General features: G+C 56.1%; 2 protein-coding genes across 2 annotated transcripts; both read right to left on the bottom strand.

Annotated features, from left to right (window-relative positions):
- Positions 1–5,287: 5,287 nt before the first annotated feature.
- LOC123368096 (perforin-1-like) lies at positions 5,288–7,283 on the bottom strand. The gene is made up of 2 exons (XM_045012591.1): positions 6,754–7,283; positions 5,288–6,401 (listed from the first exon to the last, which is right to left on the bottom strand). Exons 1-2 carry the CDS (start codon positions 7,281–7,283, stop codon positions 5,288–5,290), a joined length of 1,644 nt encoding a protein of 547 aa, XP_044868526.1.
- Positions 7,284–12,495: 5,212 nt separating this feature from the next.
- On the bottom strand, positions 12,496–14,606 carry LOC123369227 (perforin-1-like). Its single transcript, XM_045014583.1, has 3 exons — positions 14,602–14,606; positions 13,088–14,018; positions 12,496–12,579 (listed from the first exon to the last, which is right to left on the bottom strand). The coding sequence occupies exons 1-3, from the start codon at positions 14,604–14,606 to the stop codon at positions 12,496–12,498; spliced, it is 1,020 nt and encodes a 339-aa protein (XP_044870518.1).
- Positions 14,607–17,423: the final 2,817 nt, after the last annotated feature.

Raw genomic sequence — 17,423 nt, 5'->3', positions numbered from 1 at the left:
AAGTGAAAATCTCCCCATGTTAACCTTGGCCACTGTACTTTTATGTTTGGGACAATTCCAGGCAGAGCAGCATGAGAAGTTCGTGCTGAATTCAGCAGCATTTGTTTCCTTGAATGGCTCGTTGTGGGACCGGTCACATCTGTTCTGTAGACCTGGGGAGGGCAGAGGCAGGAGCTGGTGTCTATAAAAACCTGCCCAGGGAGTTCAGTCCCCAGCTGGTATTTGGTTGGAGCGATGGAAGCAGCTGGGTTTGGCCAAGATGGGACCAGGCGAGGCTGGATCATGGGGCATCTCTGCTCCCTGCTGGTCACTGCACTGCTGGCGATGAGCCTGGCGCAGGGTGAGTGTGGGGTGGAGTGGAGATGAGCGCCTGGACCCTGCATCCCCGGGGGCGAGGAGAGAGAGATGGGCTTGCAGGGAAGCAAATTGGGCTAGTGAATAACAGGGGGATCCAACCCCTTCACCATTCATAGATGCCCCTGCCTATCTAGCCCCTAGTTCTGCTTTCACTCCTCAGCCACCCCATTCAGAGCAATAGGGATTGTTAACTCTGGAACCTACAGATGGCAAGCTGAATAGTGACTCTGCTAAGATTTTTAACGGTTGCTAAGGATAGCAGGGCTGTTTCAGGAGAGTGGGTGTAGCCTGAGATTTATGGGTGAAGCTACCGGCACTCATCCCCCCAGACACATCGTGTCAGACCCCAGCAATGGCACCACCAACATCCTAATATCTTCCCCTTCTCTTTCTTCACTCCCAGGGCAGTCAGAACCAAGCAGGTAAGACACACAGCAAAACACCAGCCTCCCCTCCCCTGGGCATGTGGAATGAGAATGAGGCTGGGAGCCCGGACTCCTGGGTCCTATCCCAGCTGTGGTTGGGGAGTGGGGTCTAGTGGGTTAGAGCTGGAGGGATAAGATGGGGTCATGGGGGTTAGGGACAGGCGGTTAAAGTTATCATAGGATTGAGGTTATAATGAGGTCAGGACGTTATAGCATGAGGGTTATCATGGGGGTGAGGGTCCACCCTCAGAGATGCATCAGCCAGGCTGGGTGTTGGAGAACAGGGGAATGCTGTTGTGTCTATGGCCCAGGGAGGGATCCCAGGACTCCTGGGTTTTCCTCCCAACACGCTGTGTGACCATGGGCAAGTCACTGAATCATGCTGTGCCTCAGTTTCCCTTCCTCACCCTCAGTTTGTCTTGTCTGTTTGGACTGTGAATTATGAGGGTGAGGGACCAGCTCCTACAGAGATCAGGGCCCGCATTGTGTGTGTGCTGATCTCAGTGGCCCTGGAGAAAATGCGGAGTGAGTGACCCATCTGACGCCAGTGGAGTCAGGGCCGGGTTCTGGTCTCAGTGACCCTAACGAGCCGTGTCTTTCTTGCCGGCAGCGACTGAGGAATTTGCCCCTCACACTCCACTTTCAATGACTGAGCTGTTAGTCAGAAATCCTGCCCTTGCCCTTCTGGCTGCTTCCCTGCTGTCTGGCATCACGACACCCCGTCCCCTCCCGACATCATGGGAGGGGATGTGCTTTGTAGGGAAACGGAGGTGCAGATGGGAAATGTGTCACCTGGCCGGCTCATCTCAGCATCTCAGCTGACAAATGATTGGCTCATTTGGCAGTTTTCCATGCCCCCACCTGAACACAGATGGACACACACGTGGGCTCTGCCAATTTGTATGGCTCATTTATTAAATATAATGAAAGCCTGAATAGATCCCTGTGCATTCGAATCTGCTCTAACCCTCTAGACCTCATTCCTTTCCCAGGGCTGGAGATGGAAGCCAGGAGTCCTGGCTCCCAGCCCCCTCTGCTCTAACCCACTAACCTTAAATACTGAAAGAAAATACTATCTTTAAATACCCAGGCAGCCTGTGGAACTCATTGGCACAGGATGTGAGTCAGGATTCGGAATAGGATCTTTATATGGGGAATGGAAGAGCCAGAGTTACACTCCTAAGGGTTTAAAATAAATATGTTTGGAAGGAGTATAAATGTCATGCTCCAGGGCTTAAACTGCCCTCTGATTAATGAGGGTCAGGAGGAAAGCACCCCCAGGAGGGCAGGTTATTCCAGATTTGGCCACAGTGTAAGACTGGATACCAGGCTAGATGGGCCCACTGGTCTGACCTGGGGTGGCAGGGAGATGGCAGGATACTGGGCTAGGTGGGCTGATGGGTGTGATTCAGAGTGGCAGGGAGGAGGCGGGATACTAGGTTACATCAGCGCATGGGTCTGACTGTGATCTGGGGTGGCAGGGATGGGGTGGGATATTGGGTTAGATGGGCCCATTCTCAATGATCCGATCTGGGAAGGGGAGCAGGGGTAGGGTTAGCGTAGGGGTTACATTAGGGTTAGGGGAGGGGAGCTGGGATCATGTTAGAGCCGGGTTTAGGGCTGGAGTAATGGAGTCAGATTCAGGTTAGAATAGGGAGCAGGGCCGGGGAGCCGGTTGGACAATCAGAGCAGCTTTCGGGGAAACATTTTACATGGCCAGCGGAGAGACAGCTTTAACCAGCGCTTGGGCTCAGCGTGTTGTGGTTGGATCCCTGCTGACCCAATGGTGGATCCATCCGCCACTGTTCGGGCCCTGGGCTGGGACCTGGTGGAGTAGGGTGGGCCTGGATCCCCCTACCCCCGGCAGCCACCCCACTCCTGGGGTGCCAGTTTCCTCACCTTAGGCCAAGAGGCCAGTGTTTGTCTAACATCTGCCAGAGTCAGGGTGTCAGACTGTTTATTACTCCATCCAACCTGAAGGCCTGAGCCCCCAAACTGTTGGTTGTTAACTTGTTTCTGAGCTCTACCTAAGGGGCCAGGACTAATTCTCTCCTTGTCTTGTCAAGGGCCCAAGAGCGAGGAGGCGTAGCCTTCCTCCAAGACTGACGCGCCTACAACTGGTAACCTACCCGCACTGAAAAAAATGTCCCATGAAGCATTACACCAGATGGTGACATGGGGGATACCGGGAAGCCTACCCAAAATGCCCCATTATCTTCTGCAGACACAGCCTCTTGGGTGGCCCAGACAAAAGATCTGACAGTGAAAGTTTCGAGGGTAGGCATGACATGTAGTTCTGGTGTTCAACAGGAGAGTGGCTTCTATCTTCAGTGACAACCACACTCCAATATCCTGTTAAAATCATTACCCGGAAAATGGAGCCCTTTAAGGAACAGCAAGGATTTCGTTAGCAAGAGAGTTAGATAGAAGTAACCGATATCTTTGTAAACCATTTTCCATCCATCAGTGTTCACCTCCTGTCCCGTTCCTGGCAGCACAGCGCCCCCTAGCACCACACTGGGGCACTGGGGCCAGCACCGATGGCCAAGGGAGAGCGCCCCCTACCCTGCAGTCTGCAGCATAGTGCCCCCTAGTGCCACACTGGGGCATTGGGATCAGTGCTTAATGTCAGAGGACAGCACCCCCTACCGAGGCATTTCCTGCAGCACACCGCCTTCTACTGCCATGCATCCCAATCCCCGCCCCCCGGTACTAGCTGGTCCTATATATGGCTTGTAGATGGGAGAAGCTGCATATCCCCTCCAGGATACATTGGCAATATTATTAACCTGCAAATATCAGCTGTGCACTAGTAATACCCCATAATAAACCTGTCTGTCTTCTTGGCTCCCTTTCCTACCCACCCCACTATGTCCCTGAAAGAAATGCTTCCCTTGACTGGCATTAGCTACATCACACTGGATTCCCCATTGCAGCAAATTCATCCGGCTGTCAAGCTCCCCTGTCTTGCCATGCCTCGCTCCCCTCCAGCCCAGTGCTCCCCCCCAGTGTCCTCAAATATGTAGTGCACCTGCTCATCTCTAATCTGCTCCATCTTGGTCAAGCCCAGTGGGGTTAGAGGAATGACGAGGCTTCCTGTCTACAAACTTCCTTTCACAAATATTTATTGAGGCAGAGAGACACGTTTGCAAAGAGCCAGATGTCGGAATGTATTGCTAACTTGGCGGATGGGAGTGTGGGAAGCTAAGGCATGTAGGCTTCAAGGACGGGCTAATTAGGCTGTGAGCTGTGTAGTGAGATGCTGGCCTTGGCTGGTTCTCACTGCTAGTAGGCCATAAACAGGATAATAAATCAGAAGGTTGTACAGGATGACAATTATCCAATGAAGTTATAGCTGTGCCTATGTGTATTTTATTAACCAATTAGCAATTGCTTGATTGCTTGCCATAATTGTATATAAGAAGTATGCTGGAGAGAAATAAATGACTCTGCTACCAATCACATTGGTTGTTGGGCTTTGTCCATGCCCGCACGAGACGCACTGAGATGCAACAGCCAGAGATCTGGAAGCCTCCCAGAAGCAAATCATTTTGTGGTGCAGCTGCAAAGCTGCCTGGCAGTTTTCCATGCTGGAACTATTTAATTTTCAGTCAGTAGGGTTCAGAGTTAACAATCCGCATTCACCCGTTAACTGCACCATGGCGCTATTAATCTTGGCTTTCGGCAGATGCAGGTAGGTGTGAGCCTGGAATAATCTTTAATCCCAGAGTTATGGGGATTTGTCCTTTCCAATGTGACCCCAATGCAAGGCCATCTCCTGGAATCTGCTAACAATCTGAATCAATAGCCCTGTGGCATGTCCTCCTGGGTGTTAACTGTGAATGCTACCAATTGCCAATGTTATATTAGCATTAGATGCACTGGATACATATATTGGTTGCTTGCTTGAATATGTTGGAAGCACTGGATACAATGATTGGTTGATTGACTGGCTGGATGGAGATGTTGGATGTAGGGGATACATACATTAGTTGATTAGATGGATTGCTTGGATGACATTGATACATTCATTGGTTAATTGGTTTGAAGGATACATTGGATGTACTGGATACAGACACTGGATAGTTGATTTCTTGGCTGACTGGTTGGAGAGATTTTCTGGATGTTCTGGATAGATACATAGGTTGGTTAGTTGGTTCGATTGATGGATGGATGGATAGCTTGGATGCACTGGATACATACAGTAGTGGGTTGGTTTGTTGGTTGGTTGGTTGGTTGGAGACAGTCAATGTATGTACTGGTTCAATGGCTCAGGAATAGGCAGTTAGTGATGGGATGCCTTTCCAGAGAGAGTTGTGAGGGTGACTGGTCCGTGGAAGGGAGGAGGCTGTTATGGGCATAAGAGACACCAATTCCCGAGCAGAAATGACAGCATGAAGCCCAGTAGCGTCAGCAGAGTGGGAGCTAGGAAATGCTTTGAGGGACAGGGAGCACTGTTGACCAATGCACACCCATGTCCCTCTTCAATTCCCTACCCATTGCGCTCACCAGAAGGGCTCCTTCCCTTTGATTATGCTGTGTTGCGGGGGCTGGGGAACATACTCAGAACAGATCTGGCCCCGAAGGTTGGGCCCACAGGGCAGAGTATAACGGAACCAGATGCGGCCGTGTTTCAGGTAGCACTCCCTGTGATGGGGCCCCCCAGACTTCAGTGGGATGTTGCAGGCCCCCAGCAGGTCATCCCTCCACTTGTCTTTGTCCCAGACCTCGACACGGAACTGGCTGGCGATGGTGACATGGATGGTGCCGAAGTCCATGTGTCTGTTCCAAACAGGATTGTTGTTGTTCCCGATGATGCCAGTCCGGATCTCCCTCCCCGCAAAGAAGACCTTGATGTAGGCATCAGTAGCACCGATGGGGTCGCCCCGCAGGCCATTTGCCCGCTCCACAGTTACCGTCAGCCTCGCCAGGCCCCGTTGCTGCGAGCAGCACACGGTGTTGGTGGAGCTGTCTCCGGGACAGACGCAGGAGCAGGGGTCGAGGGCGCTGCGCTGGGTCCCCGCTGGGCAGCTCTTAGTGCAATCCATCTGCAGGGCCCTCGCGGCGATGTACTCACTCACTGCCTGCCCCAGGGCCTCCCGCTTGGGGTCGTCCTGCCCCAGCAAGGTGTGGATCGGCCTCAAAGAATAAGTGAGAAGGCCAGGGAGGGACTCCAGGGTCTTCACCCAGGCTGAGAAGTCCCCAGCGTTATTGTTGGAGAAGAGCAGGTCGACCGTGTTCTTCCCTCCTTCCACCTGCACGTGGCGCTCCTGGTACCTCTCGTGGAAACTCTGATGGAATTTCCACTTATTTTTCTTCTCCTTGCACTTGCTGAAGCTGAATTGCAATGAGGCCACCCCAATATTCACGGCCGCCTCCATGCTCAGACAGTCCCTGATCTCGCTGACGGTCAGCCCATCCAGCGCCGCCTGGCAGACCCGCACCGCAGTCACGTCCCGCACCCGGCCCCCCAGGGATGCCTGGGACACATAGTGGGTGCCGTAGGTGTGAATCAGATGTTGGTACTCTGGCTTGGAAGTCTTGTTGTACAGGCTGGGAAGGTTCTTCACCACCTGGGTGAAATGGCTGGTGAGTGGAGGTTTCTCGCTGACCCGGAACCTGCCCCAGGGACCCAAAGAATTTATGGGACAATTAGAAAATCCCCCATAGCTAGCCAGGCCCAGATCAGGTTACAGGTCAGGCAGTGACACAATCCGTCACTGGCCTGGATCACACCCCAGAACAAGACAGCCCCCTACAAGGGAAAGGCCCTGGATGGCTGAGTGGTACCACTGTCCAGCTGTTTCTTAGCTGCTCCACCCAAGAGGCGGCTGCATCTCAGCACTGGGCGAGACATCCCGGTGTGTCATCACTGTGCAGTTGTTACCCATCTGCCCCTCCCCAGAGCTAGCTGCATCTCAGTGCCAGGCAAGCCATCCCCCGACTGGGAGGTGTCCAAGCTGGTTCTTACCCATAATATTGGCAGGAAACCTCATGCCTTATGAAGGTGTATTTGTCCTTCAGTGACTTCTGCGTGACGAATTCGGCCAGTTTGGAGCGTGAGCCGGCCAGCCCCACCTGGACATTAACCTTGGGCACCACGGGCACTTTCAGCCCCACCTTCCAGTTGTTCTGCACCACGGATGCCGCTGACTCCATCATGCCCATCGCTGACTGCTGCACCGAGCTGCTGAGCTTTCGTTGGCATGAGACTCGGACCCTCCAGTCCACCGCGGCCAGTGGCAGCCTCTGCCACTGCCCTCCCTGCAGCGGGTTCCGGCACAGGGTGCAGGTGCCATTCGGGCCGCGCCACTGGCTGGTATCCACCAAGTAGGCCCCCGTCAGGCCCAGTGTGGTCACATCAATCCCCTCCCCCACTAGGTTGTGCCCAGGCACGAAGGTTGCTTTCATGCAGGCAGCAGCCGTGCCTGTCTGGCATTCGGGGGAGACCACAGGAAGGAGGAATAGGAGCAGGAGCACGAAGGCACTAGGTTTGGGCATGGCTGGTGTGGTGGGGTCCCTTGCACAAGATGGGACGTCAGTCTCAGAAACCCCCTACAGAGAGAGACATAAAGAGTTCCTGAATAAATCATAATTCGGTAGCAGGCAGTTCCACAGGTTAACTTACTTATATGGAGAGAGACAGAGAGAGCAGGAGGCATTCAATTACCACTGTCTTTTTGTCAACCAGAGCTTATATCACATCTGCTGAGGTTCTGGGTTCCTGGAACCTGGTGTCTTTATGCAAATGATATGGAGATGAAATTTGCATGTTTGAACATGCATTTGTTAATTTGCATAGCCCCACCCCTTTCTCTTGCAGTAGTAGTAGCTGTACTAACCACTAGGGGGAGGAGATGCACGTGCCCTGTAGGTTGAGATTACATTAGTGGGCTGCTGCTCTGACTGAAGGTGGCCTCTAGGCAGTGGTGTGTTCCCAGATGGTGGCTCTCAGCGCCAGCAAGTGTTGGCTCTATGAATGGCCTCACCATAGGAACCCCTGGGGCCCCCTAGTGGACATTGAAAGTGGTGTATTTTGTTACATTTAGCCACCGATTAAGGGTCATTTTCTAGGGTTTCATCAGCCCAATCAGACCCACATCAGACTCATGGGCCCATCTAGCCTGGTATCCTGCCCCTTCTCTACCACCCCAGATCAGACCCAAGGGCCCATCTATCCAGTGTGCCATCTCTAACAGAGGCCAATTCCCCCTGCCCCTCGTTAATCAGAGGTGAGTTCAGACTGGGAAGCATGAGACTTACATCCCTTTTAAACAATTGTATTTAAATCCCTTAGGAGTATAATTCTGGCATTCCTATTCTCCAAGGAAAGGTCCCGTTTGGAATCCTGCTAAACTCTTGGCCCTAGTCCTATCCTGTGCCAATGAGTTCCACAGTTTATGTGCAGATTTCAGGACAATATTTTCAATGCCTATTTAGTGCAATGTGGTCCTGGTCCATCACCGGGGTTCCCAGGTGCATCCGTAATACAGATAATAAATAATCGTTATTTCTTTCCAGGCAGGTAACTTGCAGTGTGGATTTTCCTATCTGTTGGCTGTTCTGTCTCACTAGTGAGAACACAGAAGAGAGCTTAGAGGAACGTTAGCCTGGCGCGTAAGGAGCTGAAATGGTACGAGTACTCCTGGATTCTATTCCTGGCTCTGCCACAGACCCCGTGTGATGTTGGACAAGGCTCCGAATCTCTTTGGGCCCCACTTTCCCCATCTGTAAAATGGGGAGAATAATCCTGCCTTTGTTGGGTTAGAGGTTCAGGACAGGGACTTTCTCTCCCTGTGTGTCTGGACAGTGCCCGTCGCAACGACGCCTTGATCTCAGTCAGCGGGGTCTGTGCAGCGCCCGGCACAAGGGGAGACCTGATCTCAGTTTAGGCTTCTATGGTAGCATCATAAACATTATAGTGAGACAAGGAAAATATCGTTGATTGCACCAGCTTCTGGGAGGGAGAGAGACCAGCCTTCAGCTCCCCAGGGTTCTTCATGTCTCAGGAAGAAGATCTCTGTGCAGCCCGACAGCTTGTCTCTCTCTCCAGGAGAAGCTGGTCCAATAATCGATATCCCCTCACCCGCCTTGTCTCTCTATTACAGCAGGACCAACCTGGCTGCAACACCACTGCAATAAACAGATCGGCCTGTTCTCGGTTTCGATGTCGCAGCCGATCAGTTCCCAAATTTCAGCCACTGTTCTAGGCATCGCCGGGCAGAGCCCTGCACATGTTGGGGGGAAGTCGGAAACCCAGGAGAAGGAGACGGGGGATGCCCAGAGCCCCCGGCATCCGGTTAGCAGAGCCAGCAGGATCAGCTGAATCAGGAATGGTCAGTAGGTCAAGGACCCGGTCGATGACAGAAATTAACCCGTCCCAGCATCGCCCAGCTCAGTCTGTTGACACCCTGACTAACTGATCTGCCAGCCAGCCACAAAAGTAATGGGAATGGGGGGAAGGCAGGAGCGGGGGCACACGCAGCCCCTGTCATGGATGCCCTGAACTTGAGGGGGATGGGAGGAGGCCCCCGGGCAGCTTGTGGGAGGGCAGAAGGATGCGAGGAGCCGAGGGGGACGGTGCTTTGAGCTCAGACAGCAGAAGCAATGACACGTGCAACCCTCTGGGTAATTTACCTTCCCCAGCAGAAGACACTGACTTGGGGATCCTGGGCTCCCATCCAGGCTCAGGAGGGCGGAGCGCTCTCGTGGGCACAGAATCTCCCGCCCATTGCCCCCAAAACTGGACCCCCTTCTCCCCCATCCTCTCCAGCCCGTGCCAGTCCTGTCTCTTCCCCACCCCGGCTCCTCGTCCCAGTCTCCTTGTCCAACCAGCCCCAGCCTTCCCACCGCCTGCCGGATCTCCATCCCAGCTTCCCGCCCCTCCTCCATCTCCCCGTCACAGCGTCTCTGTCCCCCTGGTCTCTCCCAACTCCTCGCCCGAGTCTGCTCCTTCCAGCTCCCCCCTTGCTCTAGTGTTTATCATCTGTGTTTGGATCAGACGCTTCCTCCTCTGCACTGCCTGGGTGCCAGGACTGCAGGGTCAGTAAGACCCCAGAAGCAGCAGGCTCCCGGCTCTCTGTTCGGCTGCCCGGCCCCAGCCCGGTCCGGAGGAGAAATTACAGGCACAGTCCTGCTCCGGCCCTGCAGCCCTGGGCTGGAGCATGTTCAGTGCGGCCAGAACGGCGACGAGATTTTAGCTCTTGCGAAGTGTCTTCTGAGCATGCGCAGATGCCACATTTTCGAAGGCTTCTCACGCGGCCAAATTTGGACCGATTTTCATAGTGACAGCAAGAGACACCGGCCTGGCACAAAGGCTGACTCCCTACCCCCACCGCCTGGGACCAGGCCACTAGAGCTGTTAAAAAAAGATGGCAAGAAATGTTTTAACGTGGGCGAAACGCTGTAATTTTTCTTGCCTCTCTCTTGGGAATGGATTCATTGTTTTGGCTGAAATTCTCCCCGAATATTCAGCTTGTGGTAGACACCCACCAGCATGGAAAATTTCAGCTCCAATAGTTAAAGTCTGGTAAGGAAGAGTCAACTGGAAAGAATGTCATACCTGGGTTAGCCTGGGTTAGCTTTAATAGCAGGCTGGGGCTACCAGCACAGTCTGCAATGCCAAAATGACTCACCTGGAGCTGAGATGCAGCCACCTCTGGGGAGGGGGAACAGCTGCCTACCAGGACTGGGGGGCACAGATGAGGGCTGCGGTCTTTGAGAAAATGATTAGCCAGGGAGCCCTGAATAGCACAGTGGTCATCAGTGGGGTACGGTGCTTTGCCCCTAAATTCCCCATCATGCCAGCCCCACCCTTTGCCCCAGAGCCCGTCACCCCAGCCTGGATCTGCCCCTCCCAGCCCACCCCCCTAGTCCCCTGCCCCCTAGATTACCGTCTCCGGTGGATCCCGTGAAGCGCAGGGCTCCTGTCTTAGGATCCAGCTCACGTTCACCGGCCACAGGCCGAGCTGCCCAGATCTGCCTTCGCCCCCGTGTCTCAGCCCCAATTTAACCAGCGAGGTGCCACCCTGTAGATCAACATCTGCAGGAGCCAGCTGCCAAAGCCGTTCCACCTGCCACTTCCTCATTGTGATAATGGGCCATTGAGGATCGCTGGGCGGGCAGGAGTGGGGGGAACTCTGGGTGCTGTGAGTGGTCTGAGAGATGGACCGTAGACACGTGGAGAAGGGTGAGGGCAGCTGGGCATTCTAGGGTGCCATGGGGAGCATTGGAAAAGGGGTGTAGCGGGGTGGTTACCCGCTCCTGCCCTTCAGGGCTTGGAACAGCCCAGGAGAGGGCTGTAGCTGGGGCAAGAAGCCTGGGCTGATTGGGAGAAAGCAGGTCCAGCTGCAGCCAGGTCCCAGTCAGGCCCAGCTGGCCACTATAAGAGGCAGTGAGCCAGGAGCCCCGTCATTCTCTTTCTGCCTGTAGTTGGAAGGCGGATCACCGGCCTGCAGAGGGCGCTCTGGACACTGGGCTGAGCTAATTCCTGAGGACGACCAGTAGGAGGCGCCGCAGGGGCGAGTCCAACTCGTTACAAGGGGATACTGCTGCCTCTATCCTTCCCCCACTGACCCTATGGGCTCCCCTTACCTCTTCCCCCCCAGTCCCATTATGCCTCTACCCTCATTCCCAGCATCCTTTGCACTTTCACAGAGTTGAGGCTGGAAGATTAGAGGATCTAGTCTGACGCCCTGTGAGCCCAGGCCAGAGAATTTCACCAGCTAACTTTGTATCCAGCCCACCCCTTGGGATTGACCGAAGCATTCAGCCCTCAGCAGGCCAGGCTGTGCCGGGGGCAGGGAACAGGACCCGGGTGCCACCCATGCCCGGGGCCCTTGCTGTGGCAGGTGAGATATCCCAGCCAGCAGCTGCCAGCTGCAGAGGGAGGCGAAAAGCTCCCATGGTCCCTGTCAGTCTGACCAAGCAGGATTGGGGGAAAATTCCTTCCCAGCCCCATATCTGGCAACTCTGTCCCACCGGCCAGGCAGCCAGAATGAGGGTTTTCTGGACAGCTCAGAGCACTGAACCAGCCGGTGTCTGTTCTCCAGCTGTGGCTGATCTCTGATGCTTCAGAGGAATTGGGGCTGGGGTGGGGAATCCCGGGTACTGGTCAATTGTGCATGTCGGGGGAAGGGATTCCTTCCTGACCCCTGCAGGTGACCAGCGGAAGCCCTGAAGCATGAGACTGGATTATAGTCATTGTCTTAGTGCAGAGCTGTGTTATGAGCAGGTAGCAATGCAGAGGAGCTTCAACCAGCCAGCCCCAGTCTCCTCCCCAGCTCCCAGTCCCAGTCTCGCTGCCCAGCCAGCCCCAGCCTTCCCTCTCCAGCCCCCAGTCACAGTTTCTCTCCTGACCCAATCTCTCCAGCCTCCTTGTCCCCATTTACTCCAGCGTTTTGGGTAAAGTTTGCCAAAGTTCCAGGCAACTGGAAACGGGGTCTTGTAACGTGAAGCTTTGGGCAACCTTAATAACAGGCCGTGGAACCAGGTCTGTTTATAATGTTGTGACGGCTCATCTGATGCTGAGATGCAGCCACCCCTGGGGTGTGACAGCTGTGAAGTAGCTGCTCAGTGATGCTGCATGGGGATGGCTCACCCGGCGCTGAGATGCAGCCACCCCTGGGGTGGGGGTGGCTGGGGAACAGCTGGACAGTGACACCGCACAGGGACGGCTCATGTAGTGCTCAGATGCAGCCACCTCTGGGGTGGGTCAGCTGGGTAACAGCTGGACCGAGATGCTGCCCAGGGACGGATCACCTGGTGCTGAGGTGCAGCCATCTCTAGGGTGGTGCAGCTGGGAACAGCCACACAGCACCGTTGTGGGGTGTAGAGGGCTGGGATCTTTGGGGAGAGGATGGTTAACCAAGGAGCCCTGGGTAGCAAGGTCCTTAGCAATGGGATACATTCCCTGGCACCCCAGACCCTACTCCCTACCCCACACCCCAGCCTGGGTCTGCACCTCCCTGCAGAGACTTCCAGCCTGCCTGCCCCCAGAGCTCTCCTGCCCCTAGATTATCGAAATCCAGCGGGTCCAGCAAGATCGCAAGACCCAGTGCAGAGGCTGAGCAGCCCAGAGCTCCCTTTGTCCCCACTCGTCTGCCAGCTGCCGCCCTGCCAGACCCAGCATCTGGCAGCCAGCTGGGCACCTGGTGAGGCATTTTCACCTGCCACTTCCCGGTCGAGACAATGGGCCCTTGAGGAACACTGGGGCAGCAGGGGGAGGGGTTGGTTTGATGAGGGAGTGGGGGGGGGGCGTGAGGTGCTGGGGTAATGGGGTGCTGTGGGGGAGGGTGGTGCCAGACCTGGCGCTGACCCTCCCTGGAGCGCAGCGGCTCGTTGCACGTCCGAGACCTGGAGGTGGAGCTGGCTGGTCTCCCCCACCCGTGGGGACCACAGACCGGGTTGTCGGTGTTCCACACGGTTGCCGTCCGCACCTCCCGGTCCTGGAAGGAGACCTTGACGTAGGCGTCGGTGCCGCTGGTGTAGTCGCCCCACAGGCCGCTGGCCCGCTCCACCGTCACCGTCAGCTTCCCTTGGCTCCGCTCCCGCGAGCAGCACATGGTGTTGGTGGAGCCGTCCCTGGGGCAGATGCAGGAGCAGGAGTCATGGGCGCTGCGCCGGGTCCCCGGGGGGCAGCTGTGGGTGCAATTCCTCCACAGGGCCCTCTCGGTGACATACTCGCTCACCGCCTGCCTCAGTGCCTCCCGCTTGGGGTTGTTCTGCCTCACCAAGGTGTGGATGGGGTGCAGCGAGTAGGACACCAGGCCGGGGCTGGCTTTGAGGCTCTCCATCCAGGTCGAGAAAACCTCGGCGTCCTGCCCCTCAGAGAACAGCAGGTCGGTGTGGCTGTTGCCGCCTGTCACCTCAGTGTGACGCTCGCTGTAGGTCTCATGGAAGCTCCGCTTGAAGTTCTGCTTCTTCTTCTGCTCCTCACACTGGCTGAAGGCCGCCTCGGCCTTGCCCTTCCCGCCCCCGATGCTGACGGAGGCCTCTAGGCTCAGACAGTCCTTGACCTCGTCAGCCGTCACCCTGTCCAGCGCCACCTCGCAGACCCTCACAGCCATCATGTCCCGCACCCGGCCCCCCAGCTGCAGCTGGGACATGCAGTGGGTGCCGTAGGTGTTGATCAGCTGACGGTACTCGAGGCGTGAGCTGTGGGTGTAATCCTCCGGGAGGTCCCTCAAGGCCCGGGTGAAATGGCTGGTGAGCGGAGGTTTGTGGGTAACGCGGAACCTGGGAGAGAGAAATGGCCACCATGTGACGTACCGTCGGACATTGGTGTCTTGTGGGGGTAGAGCTCAGTGTTATAGATCCACAGACTCTAAGTCCAGAAGGGACTGTTCTGGTCACCTACGCTGACCTCCTGGATAACAGAGGCCAGACAACTGCCCTGAATTAATTCCCGTTCGAACCAGAGCAAGTCTTCTAAGGAAGAAAATAAAAACCACTCCGGATTTACAAGTTGTCCATGATGAAGAATCCACCTTGCCTCTTTGTAAATTGCAGGACCAAAACCAACTAAAGAAACCAGCTATTTCCCCCTGATTTAAATGTCTGGGTATTTCTCATGGATTGTTGTGTCTTAAAGGGCACTTAGCAGCCTCAGCTGGAACACGATGACGTTTTCTGTCTGGGAATGGCCTTCGGTTTTAGAGGGAACTCTCTGAGTTTAACAAAATGTGTCGTGCCGATGAGGTGAGCTCGGACGCTGGTTAAAGCTGAGCTCTCCGCTAGCCGTGTAAAGCGTTTCCCCAGAGCAGGTCTGATTGTCCAACCGGCTCCCCGGCCCTGCTCCCTATTCTAACCCGAACCTGACTTCATTCCGCTAACCCCTAAACCCTGCTCCAACGTTATCCCAGCTCCCCTCCCCTAACCCTAACGTAACCCCTACGCTAACCCGAACCCTGCTCCCCTTCCCAGATCAGAACAATGGCAATGGGCCCATCTAACCTGATTTCCTACCCCACCCCTGCCAGATCAGAGTCAGACCCATAGGCCCATCTAGCCTGGTATCCTGCCCCATCCCTGCCACCCTGAATCATGCCCATCTAGCCTGGTATCCTGCCATCTCCCTGCCAAACGAGGGCAGACCAGTGGGCCCATCTAGCCTGGTATCCAGTCTGACATTGTGGCCAATTCTGTCCTCCTGGGGGCGCTTTCCTCCTGACCCTCATTAATCAGAGGGCAGTTTAAGCCCTGGAGCATGACATTTACACCCCTTCCAAACATTTGTTTTAAACCCTTAGGAGTTTAACTCTGGCTTTTCCCAATCTCCATGTGAAGCTCCTGTTCTGAATCCTGACTCGCATCCTGGGCCAATGACTTCCACAGGCTATGTGGGTATTTAGGGATAGTATTTCCTTTGAGTATTTAAGGTTAGTGGGTTAGAGCAGGGGGGCTGGGAGCCAGGACTCCTGGGTTTTCTCCCCAGCTCTGGGAGGGGAATGAGGTCGAGGGTTAGAGCAGATTTGAATGCACAGGGATCTATTCAGGCTTTTATCATACTTCCTAAATGAGTCATACAAGTTGGCAGAGTGTGTGCGTGTGCGTGCGCGTGTGTGTGTACAGCTGGGGCCGTGGAAAGTTGCCAAACCAGCCAATCATTTGCCAGCTGAGATGCTGTAATGAGCCAGCTCAGCATGAGGGAGGGCCAGTGGGTGAAAGGAGAGCGAGGTATTTCCGATACACGCCTCCCTTTCCCTACCAAGCGCTCCCAGCCCTGAGGGAGGGAGGGGTCCAGGCAGCGTGATGCCGGGCAGCGGAGAAGCAGGCAGAAGGGCCAGGGCAGGATTTCTGACTCACAGCTCAGTGATTGCACGTGGAGCGCTGCTGGCAAGAAAGACGCCGTTCGTTGGGGTCGCTGAGATCCGAACCCAGCCCTGACTGCACTCGTCAGATTTTCTCCAGGGTCACTGAGATCAGCGCACACACAATGGGGGCGCTGAGCTCTGGAGGAGCCAGTCCCTCACCCTCATAACTCACACTCTAAACAGACAAGACATCTCCAGGGTGAGGAAGGGAAAATGAGGCACAGCACAATGCAGTGACTTGCCCACAGTCACGCAGGGTGTTGGGAGGTGAACCCAGGAGGCCTGGAATCCTCCCTGGGCCATAAGGACAACACCACTCCGCTGCTCTCAAACACCCAGCCTGGCTGATGTGTCTCTGAGGGTGGTGTGGAATAAGAAAATTCTGCAGCACCTCAGCCTTCATTTCAAATTAATTCTCTAGTCCTCGTGGCTGCAAAGAAAGCCATCCAACCGGTGCGACAGTTGCCAGAGTTTGCAGAGAGCCTGACACAACAGCTCTGAGCAGAGTGAACTGGCCACATTTGTCTCCCTGGGCTTGTTCACACTTGAAACTAATGATGGCACTTGCTGGTCATAGTCATGAACATGTAACGTCTGTGCTATGGTTTCCCCCAAAGTGACACTGCACAGGGATGGCTTGCCCAGCGCTGAGATGCAGCCACCTCTGGGGTGGGGCAACTGGGGAACCGCCGCATAACGCCGCTGCATGGGGATGACTTGCCGGGCATCGATATGCAGCCAGCTCTGGGGTGGGGCAGCAGGGGAACAGCCACACAGTCACGCTGCACAGGGATGGCTCGCCCAGGGCTGAGATGCAGCCAGCTCTGGGGCGGGGCAGCAGGGTGGTTGCAAGGCCCAGCTCTTCCCACGCCAGATCCTCGGTGCAAGGGGAAAGCTGGTGCGACTGGGGCTGCCGGGAGCAGAAGTGTATTTCCTACTGACAGTGCTTCTCCAAAGGGCCCCGGGTGGGGATCTGGGATGTGAAGGTTCCTGCGAAGTTTATGGGGCTCAGAGCCGTAAGGGGCTCTGTGCTGCAGGGAGTGTGTGTGTATGTGAGGGCTCAGCAGGGGATGGAGTGGGGGCTCAGTAGGGGGCGCTGTGCTGCAGGGAATGGGCAGGGGGCTCGGTAGGGGGCTCTGTGCTGCAGGGAACAGGAGAGCTCAGTGGGGGGGAGTGGGGACTCAGTAGGGAGCGCTGTGCTGCAGGAAGAAGGTGGTGGGCTCAGTAGGGGGCGCTGTGCTGCAGGGAGCAGGGTAGAGGCTCAGTAGGGGGCGCTGTGCTGCGAGGAGCAGGGTAGAGGCTCAGTAGGGGGTGCTGTGCTGCAGGGGGCAGGGCAGGGGGGCTCAGTAGGGGGCGCTATGCTGCGGGGGGCAGGGCAGGGGGCTCAGTAGGGGGCGCTGTGCTACGGGGAGCAGGTGGTGGGCTCAGTAGGGGGCGCTGTGCTGCAGGGGGCAGGGCGGGGGGCTCAGCAGGGGGCGCTGTGCTGCAGGGGGCAGGGCGGGGGGCTCAGCAGGGGGCGCTGTGCTGCAGGGGGCAGGGGGCTCAGTAGGGGGCGCTGTGCTGAAGGGGGCAGGGGGCTCAGGAGGGGGCGCTGTGCTGCGGGGAGCAGGTGGTGGGCTCAGCAGGGGGCGCTGTGCTGCGGGGAGCAGGTGGTGGGCTCAGTAGGGGGCGCTGTGCTGCAGGGGGCAGGGGGCTCAGTAGGGGGCGCAGTGCTGCAGGGGGCAGGGCAGGGGGCTCAGTAGGGGGCGCTGTGCTGCAGGGGGCAGGGCAGGGGGCCCAGTAGGGGGTGCAGTGCTGCAGGGGGCAGGGCAAGGGGGCTCAGTAGGGG

The sequence above is a fragment of the Mauremys mutica genome, chromosome 4, assembly GCF_020497125.1.
Source record: "Mauremys mutica isolate MM-2020 ecotype Southern chromosome 4, ASM2049712v1, whole genome shotgun sequence".
Classification (NCBI taxonomy): Eukaryota; Metazoa; Chordata; order Testudines; family Geoemydidae; genus Mauremys; species Mauremys mutica.
The sequence above is the reverse complement of the archived record's forward strand: the minus strand, read 5'-3'. Positions and strand labels throughout refer to the sequence as shown.

Bases quoted from the DNA above. Each gene is read 5' to 3' on its own strand.
- LOC123368096 (XM_045012591.1), bottom strand. From the start codon at position 7,283: ATGCCCAAACCTAGTGCCTTCGTGCTCCTGCTCCTATTCCTCCTTCCT. The intron at 6,402-6,753 runs GTAAGAACCAGC...TCCCTGGGGCAG, and splicing joins GTTTCCTGCCAATATTATGG to GTTCCGGGTCAGCGAGAAAC.
- LOC123369227 (XM_045014583.1), bottom strand. The intron at 12,580-13,087 runs GTCTGGCACCAC...GGCTGTTCCCAG, and splicing joins CCAGGGAGGGTCAGCGCCAG to CTGCACCACCCTAGAGATGG.